This window comes from Triturus cristatus, chromosome 8 (assembly GCF_964204655.1).
Source record: "Triturus cristatus chromosome 8, aTriCri1.1, whole genome shotgun sequence".
Classification (NCBI taxonomy): Eukaryota; Metazoa; Chordata; class Amphibia; order Caudata; family Salamandridae; genus Triturus; species Triturus cristatus.
This window is the reverse complement of record NC_140591.1, coordinates 208453440-208470715: the sequence shown is the minus strand read 5'-3', so window position 1 is coordinate 208470715 and position 17276 is coordinate 208453440. Positions and strand designations below refer to the sequence as shown.

The following is a 17276-nucleotide window of genomic DNA, read 5'->3' as shown; positions in this document are numbered from 1 at the left end:
GCAGATCCCCGCCGATACTCATTGGTTCCCGCGGATCCTTGATTCGTGCCCTAAAAAAAGTTTAAACTATTTCTTGCCCATTAGGGATCCCTTAAGGACCTCTCCATGTGTCCTATATGGTCAGGATACCTCTATCCTGAACCCTTATTTTTTTTTACACTATTTTTCCCTTCCCTGGGCCAACCAACCAACAAAATGGCAGCTGCAACTTTCCTTTCAAGTTGCAGCCAGCCAATCGGGGCCTTGCTTTGCCCCCAGACCCGTGGATCCCCTGCAGGTGGATCTACGAAGGATCCGCATCCCTCGATATCTATATTTTTCTTTCTTTAATTACTCCAAAACTATTAAACAGCTATACACCAAATTACAAAAAGCACTCCTTGTGGACCAAGATCTAACTTTCTGCCAATAAACTAACTTGGACAATAATTTGAAAATTTTGTGCAGATTCGTCAAATGGGGCCAAAGTTATTAGCAAAACAAAAAACGTCCATGAGAAAAGTTGATCCTAGCTATACCAACCTACTGACTATCACCAGTAGGTAGGTGTGTGTGTGTGTGTGTGTGTGTGTGTGTATATATATATATATATTTTTTTTTTTCACTGAAAAAAACATAGGTTTTAGGGGCATTATAGTTAGCTGGACTTTTCACTCGTACAAAACCATTGAAATTCCCCCGTTATAGTTAGTTCAGCTAACTATAACTCGCGCGCCCGAAATGCACTGCTGATGACGTCACATATTACATCACTCATGACATGGTCAGTGACCTCACTCATGACATCACTGATGACATCTCAAGTGACATCACTGATGACCTCATCCACTAAATGTGTGTTTTTCTGAAAATTACATATGTTTTATATATGTATATCTCAAGGTCGATGGAAGAATAAATGGGTATATAAGTGTCTAAATGGATGATTTGTTTTTGAAAAATTGATTGTATAACTGACTGATTAAGTGTATCTTAGTGAATACATGGCTTAGTGAGTAATGTTTAAATGTGTAAATATCTGTATCAGTCTCTCACTTTGTGTATAAGTGGCTGCATGGGTTGGTGAGTAGCTACATGAGTGTCTATATAGGTTATTAGTTGGTTTTTTGAGTATCAGTATGAGTGTCTGTATGGTTCGGTGGGGGGTATTACGGAGTGCATAGGTGCATGAATGAGTGACTCACTGTTTGTATGTGTTGAAGACAGCATGTGTGCAGGACTGTGTGGGTGGATGAGTGTGTGCATGGGTGTGTTAGTGAGTGATAGACGGTCTCAATAGTGTCTTTATGAGTAACTACATATGTTTTAAACTAGTATATGTGACTATTGGTGTATATAAGTGAGTATATGTGAGAGTGAGAGATTGAAAGAGTTCCTGTATGAATAAGTATGTGTTTCTATAAGTGATTGTTTAAAAGACTAAGTATGTGTAAGTTTCTGTAGAAGTAAGTGTGGTGGTGTGTGTATAACTGTATATGCAAGTAAATGGATGTTTGATTCTTTATTATCATGAGTGACTATGTGTGTGAGTAACTATGGATGAGTGGCGTTGTGTAACAGGATGTATAGGTGTGTGAGTACATATGATGAGTGAGTACATGTATGAGTGACTGTATAGGACTGTTGGTGAATGAGTGTATGTGTATGTGGATCTTAGAATTACTGAATAGGTTGTTGTAACTGGTATTGGTATGTCCATTGTTTTGAACATTGTAGTTTCTATTTTTGAATGTGTGTATCAAAGGTTATATTAGGGGAAGAGGAGGTCTGCCACTCTATCACAAGGATGATGTCATTAGTGATGTCATTTGAGATGTCATCAGTGATGTCATCCGTGATGTCACTGACCATGTCATGAGTGATGTAATATGTGACGTCATCAGCAGTGCATTCCGGGCGCGCGAGTTATAGTTAGCTGAACTAACTATAACGGGGGAATTTCAATGGTTTTGTACGAGTGAAAAGTCCAGCTAACAATAACGCCCCTGAAACCTATGGTTTTTTCAGTGAATTTCTAAGGTTTTTTAAATGCTAATTCCTAACTATAACGTGCCTGAAACCTATGGTTTTTTCAGTGAATTTCAAAGGTTTTTTAAATGCTAATTTCTAACTATGCCTACAGAGATAGGACATGTGAAGAAAGAAGAAAAAACGCACAGAAAGGAAAAAAAAGAAATGCAGAAAGAAGCAACAGAAGTCCTCAAAGACGAAGAAAAGTGCAGGAAGAACAAACAGAAGTGCAGAAAGAAGCCTTGTTGCAAAATCATCCTGTACCCTCAACTTTTTCAGACGGATACTGGTGGTAACTGAGTCTGACTAACCAGTCCTAGAGCCAGTGCTATGTTAAAAGACACTCAGAATACAGTGAAAACACCTACATACACTAGGGAACACTATGCGTTGGGGTCCCCCTGTGATCAGCATGACCTCCTCTGTAAGCCCCTAGTATATAATAGGGCAGGGGATTAAAGCTACCTCTTAAAACGCGCCACAGGGCGTGTTTGCACACGTCACCTCAGGCCCCGTCCCCTCACTTTCCCACTGTGTAAAAGCGCCCTGTGGCCGTTTTAAGTTGGGAGATTAAGTCCCCTTGAATCCTGAGAGTCCAACTACACCACTAGGTACCTCCAGTAAGCGCCACAGAGCTGCGTTGCAGAGAGATGTAAAAAGGGGCACGGCCTAGACCACCTCTCTGCAACGCAGCGGAGTGGTGCTTACTGGAAGCACCTGGTGGGCTAGTTGGCCCCCAGGGTCCCTCAGGATTGAAGGGGAATTATTTCCCCAACTTAAAACGCGCCACAGGGCTTGTTTGCACACGTTAACTCAGGCCCCGTCCCCTCCCTTCACCACTGTGTAAACACGCCCTGTGGCCGTTTTTAGTTGGGAGATTAAGTTCATTTGAATCCTGAGGGTCCCTAGGGTCCAACTAGCCCACTAGGTACCTCCATTATGCGCCACAGAGCTGCGTTGCAGAGAGGTGTCAAAAGTGGCACGGCCTGGACCACCTCTCTGCAACGCAGCTCAGTGGCGCTTACTGGAAGCACCTGGTGGGCTAGTTAGCCCCCAGGGGCCCTCAGGATTGAAGGGGAATTATTTCCCCAACTTAAAACACGCCATAGGGCGTGTTTGCACACGTCACCTCAGGCCCCGTCCCCTTCCTTCCCCACTGTGTAAACATGCCCTGTGGCCGTTTTTTAAGTTGGGAGATTAAGTCCCCTTGAATCCTGAGGATCCCTAGGGTCAAACTAGCCCACTAGGTACGTCCAGTAAGCGCCATTGCAGAGAGGTGTAAAAAGGGGCACGGCCTGCACCACCTCTCTGCAATGCAGAGCAGTGGCACTTACTGGAAGCACCTGGTGGGCTAGTTGGCCCCCAGGGTCCCTCAGGATTGAAAGGGAATTATTTCCCCAACTTAAAACGCGCCACAGGGCGTGTTTGCACACGTCACCTCAGGCCCTGTCCCCTCCCTTCACCACTGTGTAAACGCACCCTGTGGCCGTTCTAAGTTGAGAGATTAAGTCCCCTTGAATCCAAAGGGTCCCTAGGGTCAAACTAGCCCACTAAGTACCTCCAGTAAGCGCCACAGAGCTGCGTTGCATAGAGCTATTAAAAGGGGCGTGGCCTCAGAACACCTGTCTGCAACGCAGCTCCCTGGCGCACACTGGAGATACCTGTTGGGCTAGTTGGCCCTCAGAGACCCTCAGTATTGAAGGGGAATTCATTCCCCAACTTACAACTGGCCAGGGGGCGCGTTTGCAGAGTGCTGCAAGGTGGGGGCGTGGCCTCCAGCGCGATGCCGGTCTTTTATTTATTTTATTTTTTTAAGAAGGATGGCTGTGTGGTCCCCCTTCTTTTTCTAATTTACTGGCCCTGGGGACACCATCCCCCAGGGCCTGCACCCTAATTTTTTTTGTTGAAAAAAATTAATTTGGCCCTCCCAAGGCCTTAATCGGCCCCGGGGACCCCAACCTCCGGGTCATGCCTTTGTTTTTTATTATTTTTTAAATATATATATTTATAGAAACACCTAGGACATTCTGGACAAACCGTATGTACCTATCACCATGACGATTTGCGTGATATTCATTAAAAGGCGACTATGCATAGAATGAATCCACATGGAATGTATTTACACCGCTAGTGAAGCTCTGACGTGTCTGACGCCCTACCGTGCCTAATCCCGGCGCCCCCGCCGGTGGGTACTCTCCAAGTAGACACCCTTGTCGTTTATTTATACAAACATGGGTAGCTATTGACGGGCACATTTAATATACACGCACACCAAGCCATTCAAAGGGGATTCGACAAAAATGCTACCAAACTATGCAAGAAACCCCCCTCACGGTTAATAAAAAACACATCCACCGCCGGATGTGTAATACTTTTTATTTTACTCTCTGGAAAGGAGACGAACCTCACTTGAGAGTCACAGCGTGCTCCTGGCTGAGCCCAATGCTGTGTTACACCCACCAGTGCCCGCCGATTGCTTCACACCTCTGTGTTGTATTCCACCAGCTAGTGCGTATGCTATGACACTCTCTAGCCCATGTGCACTGTAACACCACCCCGTGAATATGTCATGCCACACTTGCCTTCGCACGGGTTATATTGCCCCATCTAACGTGCCTTCCTCGATGTGTATGTTATAACGCACAGCGCTATGCCATACATATTACAATCTGGGATCCATATCTTTGTCACAGTGCATATGCAACGTTACACTCCCCAGCACATATTTTATATTACAACTTTAGAGACTAGTTATGTTACACAACACTGCCCTGTGCATATTACACTCCAAGGCACATATCGCATAGCACACGATAGTGCCTGTGCTATCTCGCGCTCTCCAATGAATCTGTCATTGCGCACAATGTATTGCATATTATATTTCACGCCCCGGTTCATCTTATATCACACTTTTTGGTTCATAGTTTATACCATATACTACATCTAGTTTTCATTTTCAACGTGCTCTCAGGACTATGTTCTATATAACACTGCGTCCACCTACCCTTTTCATGGGCATTACATTTTGCGATGGGGGTGGAGGGTCAGGGGGTGTTTCTGCCAAGTGAGCCCGGAGTCACAGTCACAAACGTCCTCTTCTTCCTGAATAAAAAAGAGATTATGCTGCATACTTGTTCATATTTTAAGTAGTTCGCACAGACACACATTTTAAAAACAATAAGGTTCCTAATACCCACCTTCTCTGAACAGTTAGCTTGCTGCCCCATCCACCTCCTCCCTATCCTCTGTTGTCTGAATCCATGGACTAGCCTCCTCCCTCCTGCCATGCATGGTCTGATGTGTTGCCACTGCCCTCCATTTAGCATGATGTACCAGTCCACTCCTCCTGCCCTCCATTGCCCAATTCTATGGCCCATCATTGACCTCCTGCTTAGCCTCTGTGCTTAGCTTGCTGCCCCTATTCTCCTTCCCCCTGCCCTCCGATGTCTTTGTGCATGCCCCTGCTCCATCCTTTTTGCCCACTATGTCCCATGGACCTGCCACTCCTATCTACTCTGAGTGTTCTGTTGAGCTGCCTCTCCCCTCCCACCTGCCTAGCATTGTCAGATGACTGTAACCTGTCCCTGCCACCTCCACCCTGCCTGTCCACATGCCATGCCCCTATCCCCTTCCTCCTGTCCTCCATGGTCCATTTTACTGCCACACACTTCTGCCCTCCCTGATCTGTTGTGCTGCAACTGCTCCTCCTGCCTGCCCCGCGCTGTCTGTTGTGAGGCCCCTTCCCCTGAACTCTCTTGTCTGTGCCCAGGTCCTGACCCTCCCTTCTATCCTCCATGGGCCTTTGTGCATGCCCCTGTACCCTCCTTCTTGCCCATCATAGCCATTGTGCTGCCACTAACCCTCCCGCTTGCCATGCATGGTCTTCTGTGCTGCCATGGCCCCTCTCACCTTCCCTGTGTGGTCAGGTAGCTGCCCCTGACCACCTCCCACCTTCCCTCCATGGTCTGTGTGTATGCCACCATAGTCTTATTGTTGCTCTCCATGGTGTGTCTTGTTTCTAGTGCCCATCCTGCCTTACCTCCATGGTCATCTTGCTGCTCCTGCCCTGCCACCTTGCCACCAGCCCTCTGTTTCTATGTCCAGACCCCCTATTCCCTCCCTCCTGGCTTGTCTGTTCCATTGTAATGCCCCTGATCCGTCCGTCCTGCCCTTTATGGTCTGTTATGCTGCAGCTTTCTCTCCTGTCTGTCCATTATGGTCAGCTAGCTACCATTGCCTCTTTCCCATCTGTTCTCTGTTGTCCATGTGCATGGTCCTGTCCCCTCCCTATTGCTTTCTATGGATTGTTGTGCTGCACTCCCGTCCCGCATGTGCTGTGTGGTGTATTGTGCTGCTGCAAACCCTGATGCCTGCCCTGTAGGGTCAGTTTGGTGCACCTCTCCTTGTCCCTCCTGTCCTCTGTTATCCGAATCCATGCCCCTACCCCAATTCCTCCTTCCTACCATGATTCAATGTACCATACTTGCGAACATTTTGAACTTGGTAAGAGGGATATTTTGAAAATAAACTGGGGTTTTGATTTTCCCCTTTGAGTTACATTGAAAAAGAGGAGATTGTAGACAGGAGACAGATCAAATAAAGCCCATTTGAGCTTAAAAACATTGGACGTTTCCTGGCTGAAACGGGTCTGTTGGCATGTATGGTTGTACTACCACTGCCTCTTCCTTCTGCCCACAATGGTCTATTATATTGCCACAGCCTCTCTTGCCAGTCCTGTATTGTTGGTTTGTTGCCCCTGCCCCCCTTTCCACTTCCCTCCATAGTCTGTTGTGCTGCCACTGCCCTTCCTGCCTGCCCAGTGTGGTCAAATTGTTGCCTCTGCACTCTCCTACCTGCCTTCAATTTTCAGAGTCCGTGCCCCTGGCCTCTGCCTCTCAACAGTATCCCAATGAACAACTAGATTGCTAACATTCTATATTTATTACACAAGTGTGGAACGCCTGACGTCATCTTGATGTAATCAAAACTGTAATACCTAGAGTATTTCCTTTAGAAACTACATATATGAGAGGGTCTTATTTGCATCAAAATTATGGTTAGTGCTCTAAAAAACTAAAATGAGGATATATTTTCTGAGTTTTCAAATAGCGACAAAGAACTTTTAAATTATTTGTAATCTTTGTTTTTTTATCCAGTTGACCACTTGATTAAATGTTGCACCTTGGCGAGAGGATGTGGTGTTACTTCCAGAGCTGCAGACTTTGCAACTGAGGAACCAGGTTGGAGTTTCTGCTTCAGCTCAACATTCTGTGATTGTGGTCAAATCACTTAATCTCCCCATGTCTACAACCAAAATAAATTTGATCTTGTGTGATTTAACCAATGCTCATGTAAAGCATTCCAATACCTGACAAGTCTGCACTATATAAAACTGCAAATACACAAAAAATAAGTGTTTTGCACACTTCTGCCATTGGGCTACATGTGGGCTACATCTGGGTGATATTTGTGCTGCATTTAGGCTCTTTTGTGTCTGGTGGCCATCTTGGGAGATTTATTTGTTATGAAGTTTCCTAATTTCCTCATTTACTGCAGTCTCCTCAGTAGGAAATGCTTTCAGTTTTTTACTTTGATTCCATCAAGAAGGTATTCAGATATGTCACACATTTGCCATAAATTCTGAATGTTAGCACTCTAGTTGCTCATTAGATCACTGTAGTATAGCTACTGCTCACCACGGAAGTCTGCTGCTGGTATTCAAAGTGCATGTTTGTCTGCATGTCAGAATTTTTTTATGACATAGAAGAGTATTTGAGAAGTCAAAATGTGCCCTAATTCTTCTTTCTGCAGCACTAATCATAATTTCTATGGCAAAATGAATCCCCTCATTGTGTTCCTTTGTAAATTAAATGTTTTAAGTGTTACCACTTTATTCCATTCAAGATGGCTTCAGATGTGCCATACATTTGTCATAAGTAAGACTGTTAGCGCTCTAGTTGTTCGTTAGAACACTCTGGGACATTCTGTCATTGGGCTATACTTAGGCTACATCTGGGTGATATTTGGGCTACATTTGGGCTCTTTTGTCTCTGGTGGCCATTTTGGGAGACTTATTTGTTATGATGTTTCCTAATTCCTCATTTACTACAGTCTCCTCAGTAGGAAATACTTTCAGTTTTTTACTTTGATTCCATCAAGAAGGCATTCAGATGTGTCACAAATTTGCCATAAATTCATAATGTTAGGACTCTAGTTGCTTATTAGATCACTGTAGTAAAGCTACTGCTCACCAGGGAAGTCTGCTGCTGGTATTGAAAGTGCATGTTTCAGTCTGCATGTCAGAATTTTTTAATGAAATAGAAGAGGATTTGAGAAGTCACTCAAAATGTGCCCTAATTTTTCTTTCTGCAGCACTAATCCTACTTTCTATGGCAAAATGAACCCCCTCATTTTGTTCCTTTTTAAATTAAATGTTTTAAGAATTACCACTTTATTCCAACCAAGATGGCTTCAGGTGTGCCATACGTTTGCCATAAGTAGGACTGTTAGCGCTCTAGTTGTTCTTTAGAACACTCTGGGAAGCTGCAGTAGAACGCAAAGGAATCAACTGACAGTCTCTGCCCTTGTTGGATGTACATGTTTTACTGAGAATGTCAGACTTCATTCTCACATGACTGAGAAAGATAATGTGAAAGATAATGTGAATTTACAGAAAATATGCTGTCAGTTAGCTTATAAATCACCTTCCAAACCTCTGTGGGAAAAGCATGAGAAAATAGTTTTCTCTCAAACATGATTCATGATATCACAGCAGAAGGCTTTTTCACATGGTAAAATCACCTTAGAACACACCACAATTCCTAAAATGAGTATGGTACCATCAACAAATGATTTATAATGTAACTAAAGTCTTAAAACCTTCTAATAACTGCAATGATTTTTAATGAGGTGCTATCCTGTATATTGGTCCCAAGATGGCTGCCAACACTTCTTGGAGGAAGTGCTGACAGCCAATCAGATCTCACCATGAGATGTGTGGTTAGGCTCCGCCCAGATATATATGTGATTTTACTTTTGATTTTCTCAGGAACTACTGAACGGATTTACACCATTTAAGCAAAAGGCACATGCCTGACCTGAGGACTACCTCTTTGCCAAAAGGGATGTGCCTTTTGCATATATGGAGTCAATCTGTTCAGTAGTTCCTGAGAAAATTGCAGTTAAAAGCACATACATATCTATAGCCGCGCACCGTGTGAGCACCCTAGCGTGCGCGAGCGTAATTCTGATTGGTGGTTACATGTTAGTCAACGTTCGAATCGGTCGAAATCAGGAAGTGTCAGCCGCCATTTTGTTTGTTTTCAGTGCGAGAGTGAAAAAGGAAGGTGGCGAACGTGAAAAGGGGGCAGGGTAGAGAGTTCCTGACCCCCTAGCCTTTGTCAGGGGGTCCCTGAAGGACCCCGAAGGCAGAAAAAACATTTTAATTTTTTTTAAAAAAAATCGCGGGGGTGCGCGCACCGTGGGCGCACGGTGAAAAACCCCCCCAAAAAAATAAAAACAAATTTTAATACGTAGTTTATTGTAAAATAAATATATAAAAAAAATAATAATGCATGCATAACTTAGCATTTAAAAAACCGTACAAATTCACTGAAAGAACCATAGGTTTCACACACGTTATAGTTAGGAATTAGCATTTAAAAAACCTTGCAAATTCACTTAAAAAACCATAGGTTTCACACATGTTATAGTTAGATGGATATTTCACTCGTAAAAAACCAATGAAATTCCCCAGTTATAGTTAGTTCAGATAACTATAACTCGCGCGACCGCCACTCTATCACAAGGATGATGTCATCAGTGATGTCATGAGTGATGCCACTGACCATGTCATGAATGATGAAATATGTGACGTCATGAGCAGTATTGCGGGCGCGCGAGTTATAGTTATCTGAACTAACTATAACGGGGGAATTTCATTGGTTTTTTACGAGTGAAATATCCACCTAACTATAACATGTGTGAAACCTATGGTTTTTTAAGTGAATATATATATATATATATATCAACTATGCACTCTTGTGAGGGGTGCTGGATTCATCAGGAGAGGCTCCGAATTTTGTATTTCAAACTATGTTGTTAAAGGAACAACAACAAATCCCTTATCATTCTTTTTATCTAGTGTACGCGCCCCAAAACCCAGCTCGTGAGCAAGGTGCTGCCGGGTCAAACCGTGTCAGGTTTTGAGTGCACCATCACTCTGTAATGTATGCTAAAAAATGGGCTTAAACAACTAATAGTGCTCATTTGTTGTTCCTTTGACAACAGTTTGAGATATATATATATATATATATATATATATATATCAGTCGTCAGTAGGTAGTTATAGTTAGGACCTCGTTTCCATAGGAAATGTGTTTTTTGTTTTCCCAATAACTTTGGCGCTGGATGACGAATCTTCGCGAAATTTTCAAAACACGTTGGGCGCTCCGGTCAGCTCCTATCGTGAACGTTTTGGGGTGATTCAGTAATCAGGGGCCGAGGAAAAAAAGGGGGGTCCAAAACGTGTTTTCTCCATGTTATTTTCCATAGGAAACTTTAGACACGGCTACAGCCCGAACTGCTGAACGGAATTACACCAAATTTGGTATAAAGGTTCCCCTAGTTTCAGAAAGGCACAAAGTAAACACGTGGACGGCGAGGTGGTACAGAAATAAAAAAGGGGGCACAGAAGCGGAGCGGCGAGCGAGGGGCAGGGAGCATGGACAGTCACTGGCACAAAATCAAGGTCACAGAGGCAAAAGCAAGGGACAGTACAGGGAAAATGGCACAGAGCAGAGCGGCGACTGGGGGGCAGGGGCCACGGGCAGTCACAGGCACAAAATCAGGGTCGCAGAGGTAAAAGGCAAAGACAGCACAAGGGAAATGGAACGAACCTAAGGCCACCACTGGCCACCAGGGATGAGGCGCAGGTGGAAGCCTGCGGGTGGTGGAGGGCCTCGAATTCTCCGGCGTCAGCGGCGACAGCGGGGGTGCAGGTGGAATCGCGGCGGGGGGGGGGGGAGCGACGTACCAGAAGGTCAAGGGTCGCTTGATTGGATTTGCACGTAAAAAGCCCATTTACGCTGAATGTTACTTCAAGTTGCACTTCAGCTGTTAAGTTTGCCTGGTCCATGCTCGAGTAACTCATCAGACGTAGGGCTTTTATTTTCTGGGCTTTTTCTCTCGATTTTATAATAGGATTTTACTTTGCCATCTTGGCTCCTCTCACAGTCCTAACGATTGAGGCTTTGGTCTCCTCTCAGTGCCGCTCACGTCCAGTATCCCACTGAGTAGTCCTTCTTTGCTTTCTTCAGCTGCTCTTAAGGCCCCTCTCTGTCCCGCAGGCACTTCCTATAACTGACCCCTATGTGGAAGGTTTGGGCTTCCTCTTCAACCTTCGCCTTTTGAGTCGCCATCTTTGTCACTGGCGCAGTGGAGGACTCGCGTCACACCAGAGGCGCAAGTAGAGCCACACTTCTTTCCTGTGTGTGTTTTAATAATCTTTCATCTGATATTGCTTGGTGTATTTTCTGTGCAGCGCTATGTAAATGCAATTACAGTACAATACAATTTGTTGTGCAGTTGTCAATAGTGTTCCGCAGGTCAGTGCTTCTGTTGAAGATACCTGCTTGTAAGCAGCTCAATAACTTAACGTCTAAGAAAAAGCCTTTTATTTGTAGCGCTGGGTGTACATCCTATGTGCAGGCAACAGTACAATGCAATACTACAAGATTCATAGGTTTCTCTGTGTTATTCCTGCTCCTTCTCATAATGAACTTCCTGGCATTACCTGCCACCTTTGGTAGCTCTGACCTTTCCAATGCTCTCTCCCAAGAGTTGTCCCAGCTGGAAGTATATTGGCAAGAACTCCAGCCTCTAATAGGTATTGAGAGCCAAACCGATCTCTGCCTTTGTGGCATGAGCATTAATACTGATGGGGTGACCCCGTGTCCTACAGAACCTGTGAAATGACTAGTATATAACAACAATTGGTTCTGTAGAAAGAATGTCTGGGATGCTGCAGCTTCCCTGTGTGCTGCAATGCCTGGGGGGTTCTAGCCTTCACTATGTGCTGCAATGCCTGGGGGTTCTAGCCTTCACTGTGTGCTGCAATGCCTGGGGGTTCTAGCCTTCACTGTGTGCTACAATGCTGGGGGGTTCTAGCCTTCACTGTGTGCTACAATGCCGGGGGATTCTAACCTTCACTGTGTGCTACAATGCCGGGGGATTCTAGCCTTCACTGTGTGCTACAGTGTCGGTGGGTTCTAGCCTTCACTGTGTGCTGCAGTGCCTGGGAGGCTTCTGGCCTTCTGTTCATGTGGCATTGTCTAAGAGTCTGTCAACTTCCACTGTGTGCCACAGTGTCTGGGGGCTGCTTCCTCTCACAGCCTCCTACAATGTCTAGGATGATCCTAACTTTCACAGTGTATTGCATCATTTGAGAGGCTGCTAGCATTTACAGCATGCTGCAGTGTCTGGGCGTCTGCTATCCTCCACTGTGTGCTACAGTGTCTATAGAAGCTGCCAGTGGTTAGTGTGCTGCAATGTATGAAAGTTGCTAAGTCTCGCAGGGTGCTGCAATGTCTGGGAGTCTGCTGCTAACTCTCACAGTCTGCTACAGTGTCTGTAGAGGCTTCTAGTGCTTTGTGTGTGTTGCAGTGTCTTTAGAGGCTTCTAGTGGTTAATGTACTGCAATGTATGGAAGCTGCTAAGTCTCAGTGTCTGTGAGTCTGCTGCTATCGCTCACAGTGTGCACGCATTTGGAATGCAATAGGTCTCGCATTTGTGAAAGTTTAAGCTATTGTTATTGTAAATGACAATACCTTTTATTTATTGGATTTAAAAACAACACATAAATAAAAGACATTGTCATTTACAATGCCAACATCTCAAACTCTCATAAATGCGAGACCTATTGCATTGAAAATGCTTGTTTTTAAATGGTGTAAATTCATTCATTAGTTGCTGAGAAAATCAAAAAATAAAAGTTTCGATATATAGAGGCACGGTGGATCCGCGGACCCTCCCGACCACGAGCTTTATTCTAATTGGCTGTCAGCACTCCAAAGCAGGAAGTGTTGGCAGCCACCTTGTGCCTCGGTAACCGAGGCACAGGGAAACAAAGGTGAAAAAAAAGAAAAGGGGGCAGGGTAGAAACACCCTGACCCCCTATGCCTGCTCAGGGGGTACCACAAGGAGCCCCAGGGCCCAAAAAAGCATTTTTTTTTAAAAAATACATTGGCGAGATTCGCACACCCAGCGCGAATTTCGGCCTAAAATAAACAAAAAATGAAGCGCAGGCTCCTGCGTTTTATTATTTAGCCCCCAGGTGGGCCAAGTCCCGGGGGCATGCGATAATGTAATTGCGGGGGCCCAGGGAGGCTTTCCATAAATATTTGCAGCCCCAGGGACCGCCACCCTCCCATGGCTTCTTATTTTTAATGTGTGGGGGGCCTCCAAGGCCCGCCCAAGCCCCGGGGACCACAAACCCCCGGGGCTGTTATTAATTATTTTGCAGGGGGCACACGGCCACCCCGCTGCCCCAGGGACCGCCAACCCTGGGGCATTTTTTTTTTTTTTAATACACCTGTGTGGGGGAGCTCGAGCCCTCCACACATCCCGGGGACCGCCACCTTCCCGGGGCACTAATATTCAAATTCGGCGGTCCATAACGGATCCCCGGGGACCACCACCTTCCAGGGCTGTGCAGTAGGTGGAAGGGGGGCCGCGCCGCCCCCATCCTGGAGCCCTTCATTGCCCTGGGGACTGCCACCCCCCAGGGCTGGCTCCTGTAGTGTCTCGGGGTGCCCACCTCCGGGACACTGTTGTTTGCAATGACTGGGCAGGAGCCGTGCGGCTCCCGCCCTGTCATTGCAAACTGCTTTGCTTCATTGAAGCGAGAGAGCACCTGCTCTCGCTTCAATGAAGCAAAGCAGAATTGCTTTTCCACAAGGGGAGCTGCATGTCAGCAGCTCCCCATGTGGAAAAGCAATGCCAGCTCCCGCAGGACATGGGGAGCCGGCGGGACCGTGGGGGCATTAGGGCTCCCCCCACGGTCCCCAACGGATAAGGCCTGCCCTGGGGGATGGGGTCCCCCGGGCTAGAAGTGGCCCGGGAGGTGGGCCATGCGGCCCCCCTCCCAAAAAATGTAAAAAATAAAAGTAAAAAAAAAATAAAGGCCGGCCTCGGGGGATGGGGTCCCCGGGGCCGAAATTGGCCCACGCGGCCCCTTTCCCGTTCATATATTTATTTTTTTAAATGGGGGTCATGCCCTGGGGGATGAGGTCCCCAGGGCCCAAAAAAAGTAAAAAGGGGGGCCACACAGCCCCCCTTCCAAAAAATAAACCACAAAAAAAACAACGCGATCGTGCTGGAGGCCCTGCCCCTCCCAGCAACACTCTGCAAAAGGCGCCCTGTGGCGCGTTTTAAGTTGGGGAATTAATTCCCTTTCAATCCTGAGGGCCCCTGGGGGCCAACTAGCCCACCAGGTACCTCCAGTAAGCGCCACAGGGCTACGTTGCAGAGAGGTGGTCCAGGCCACGCCCCTTTTTACACATCTCTGCAACGCAGCTCTGTGGCGCTTACTGGAGGTACCTGGTGGGCTAGTTGGACCCCAGGGACCCTCAGGATTCAAGGGGACTTAATCCCCCAACTTACAACGCGCCAGTGGGCGCGTTTGCAGAGTGGTGGAAAAAGGGGGCATGGCCTTTGTCTACCTCTCCCCAATCCCACTGCGTGGTGCTTACTGGAGGTAAAAAGTAGGGTAGTTGGCCATCAGTGATGTCACTGACCATGTCATGAGTGATGAAATATGTGACGTCATCAGCAGTGCATTGGGGAGCGCGAGTTCTAGTTAGCTGAACTAACTATAACGGGGGAATTTCACGGGTTTTGTACGAGTGAAATGTCCTACTACCTATAACTTTCCCTAAAACCTATGGGTTTTTCAGTGAATATATATATATCTATATATCGACTGTTGCCTGGTGTCGGAAGATGCCAGGACTACGGTAAGCTGCGCCGTACGACTTTAGTAAGCACTGAGGAGAGCAGTTTTCTACTGCAAATCGGGACACCGATATCGTTGATCTTATTGCCAGCAGCGGCAGCCATGGACTGGCTAAGGGAAACAGAGAGTGCAGCTGAGAGGCAGTTCAGCGAGGAGGAGGTTTCTGAGGGCTATGCAATTGTAATAGTATTTGAAAATTTCAATTCAGTGGACTTTAAGTTAAAAATATTTTATTTGGAATATTTACATTTAAGGTGATAAATACGTGGAGTAAAAAATATGATTAATTGTAAAAAGGTTTTAGGTTCAGGGAAGGGTTGTGTTAAGTAGTCTAAGGAGTTTTTAGAACTCAGGGAGAGTACACTTTTGCAGTAATGAGTTTTTAGGGTTCAGAGATGGATAATGTATAGGGGTAGTAATGAGTTTTGGGGTTCAGGAATGGGTATTGTGTAGGGAAAGTAAGGAGTGTTAGGGTTAAGAGATGGGTAGTTATAGGGGTTGTAAGGCGTTTTTAGGGCAATGGGATAGTTAGTGTATAAAGAGAGTAAGTAACTGTTGGGGATCAGGGATGGGTAGTCTACAGTTGTAGTATTGACTTTTAATAGCTTGGGAATTTTAGTGTTCAGGGATTGGTGGTGTTTAGGGGTAGTAAGGAATTTTTAGGGGTGAGAGATGGGGAGTTTGTGGGGTAGTACAGGAACTTTAGGTTTAAGGGGTGGGTTGTATTTAGGAGTCATCAGTGTCTTTTTTGTGATTGTGGATGGGTAATTACATTTAGATTATATTAGGTTGAAATATGGAATTTAATTTAAAGCATTGTTGTGTGTGTGTATTTATATATATATATATATATATATATATATATATATATATATATATACTTCCCCCGTAATTACAACTCCAACAGAGGTACTATTTGAAAGCAGTGATTATACACTAAGTAAGGTAAACCTGATGTCACCTACTATGATATAAAGGTAATTGTGTGATGTAATTACTGTGATATATTGTTTGCCGAAATAAAAAACTGTGAAATGTCTACCGATATATGTGAATAGATTCTGTCTGAAACCATATTATTGTTCTTTAATTGTTACCCGAGTGAAATGAACACTTCAACAAAACGGTAGTGTCAAATTGGTACAAGACAACGTTTGAAATGGGGATTGGGTCAAATGTGTACAGTTATTGTAAGCCCTTTTGTTTGAGAACTGAGACTCCTTGGCATGTCATTCCGCTCCGGCTATGTGCATCAATGTATGGTAGAGCATGACTAGTATCTGTGGACTGATATTCTTGAGAGTGTTCGAGGAGGCAAAGTATTGTCTTTAGCCATTGTATGTTTTTTCTTTAAAGTAGAGTCTTCATAGTTGCGTGTTCAACCTCATGAATCCATCTCAAGAGGAAGATGGTGCAGGGCTAGGTAAATGACAGGTTTTCCAAGAAGAGGACTGTGATCTAAAGCATTGGCATACAGTGGAGTACCCTAGTGGCTGTACCTAGGAAAATTATTTAATAATGTTTTAAAGGAAGGAAGGTCTGTTTTAAACTGTTTAGCAATTTGGTTTGTGATGAAAATGACTATTCTTTTGTGTCAGAAAATGTTAATTGTTCCTGCATTTAATATCCGTCTGCTCCTCATTTGTAGGCTCTACTGTACATGCAGTGATACTTGGAGTAATTTTGTCCATTGGATTCTTGCTCCTGCTTGTTGGATTGTTTCTGTCAGGTTTTATCTGCCTCAATAGCCACACTTTGCCAAAAGCCCTGGTGAGTAATGCACTGTTCTGCATGATCGTAAAGAGATTGAGGAGAGGAGTTGGCCTAACGGCTAGGGCGCTCGACCTCGGACCTGGGGAACTGGGTTCGAGTCTCGGTAATGACGCTGAACATCCTGTGATTCTGGGCAAATCACTTAATCTCCCCGTGCCTAACAAAAAAATGAATGTGTGTCCTCCTGTAACGTAACTGGTGCTATGTAAAGCGCTCTAATACCCGATTGGATTCGGGTCAAGTTCGCGCTATACAAAACTCTGCAAAAACAAAAAAAAGGGAACCTAATGAAAAGGGAGAATCATTTGTAACATCTGACTTTATTGCCCTACTACTCCATTCCATATGGAATTTGGATCTAACTTTGTATCGTGCTTTTAAGTGGATTCTCAGTTGTTTTCATTCTTTATTTTTGGGAGAATTCGTTTGGTTGATAAATATAGGATCATAGTGATTCAGGTATCTCTAATGGATAATGTTC

General features: G+C 45.1%; 1 protein-coding gene across 1 annotated transcript in view; it reads left to right on the top strand.

Annotated features, from left to right (window-relative positions):
• The window catches only part of IFNAR2 (interferon alpha and beta receptor subunit 2), a 276605-nt gene that overhangs the window by 121636 nt on the left and 137693 nt on the right, over window positions 1-17276 (top strand). The window contains exon 7 of the mRNA XM_085621382.1: window positions 16671-16792. Coding sequence (XP_085477508.1) covers window positions 16671-16792 — 122 coding nt within the window. The remainder of the gene's footprint in view (window positions 1-16670; window positions 16793-17276) is intronic.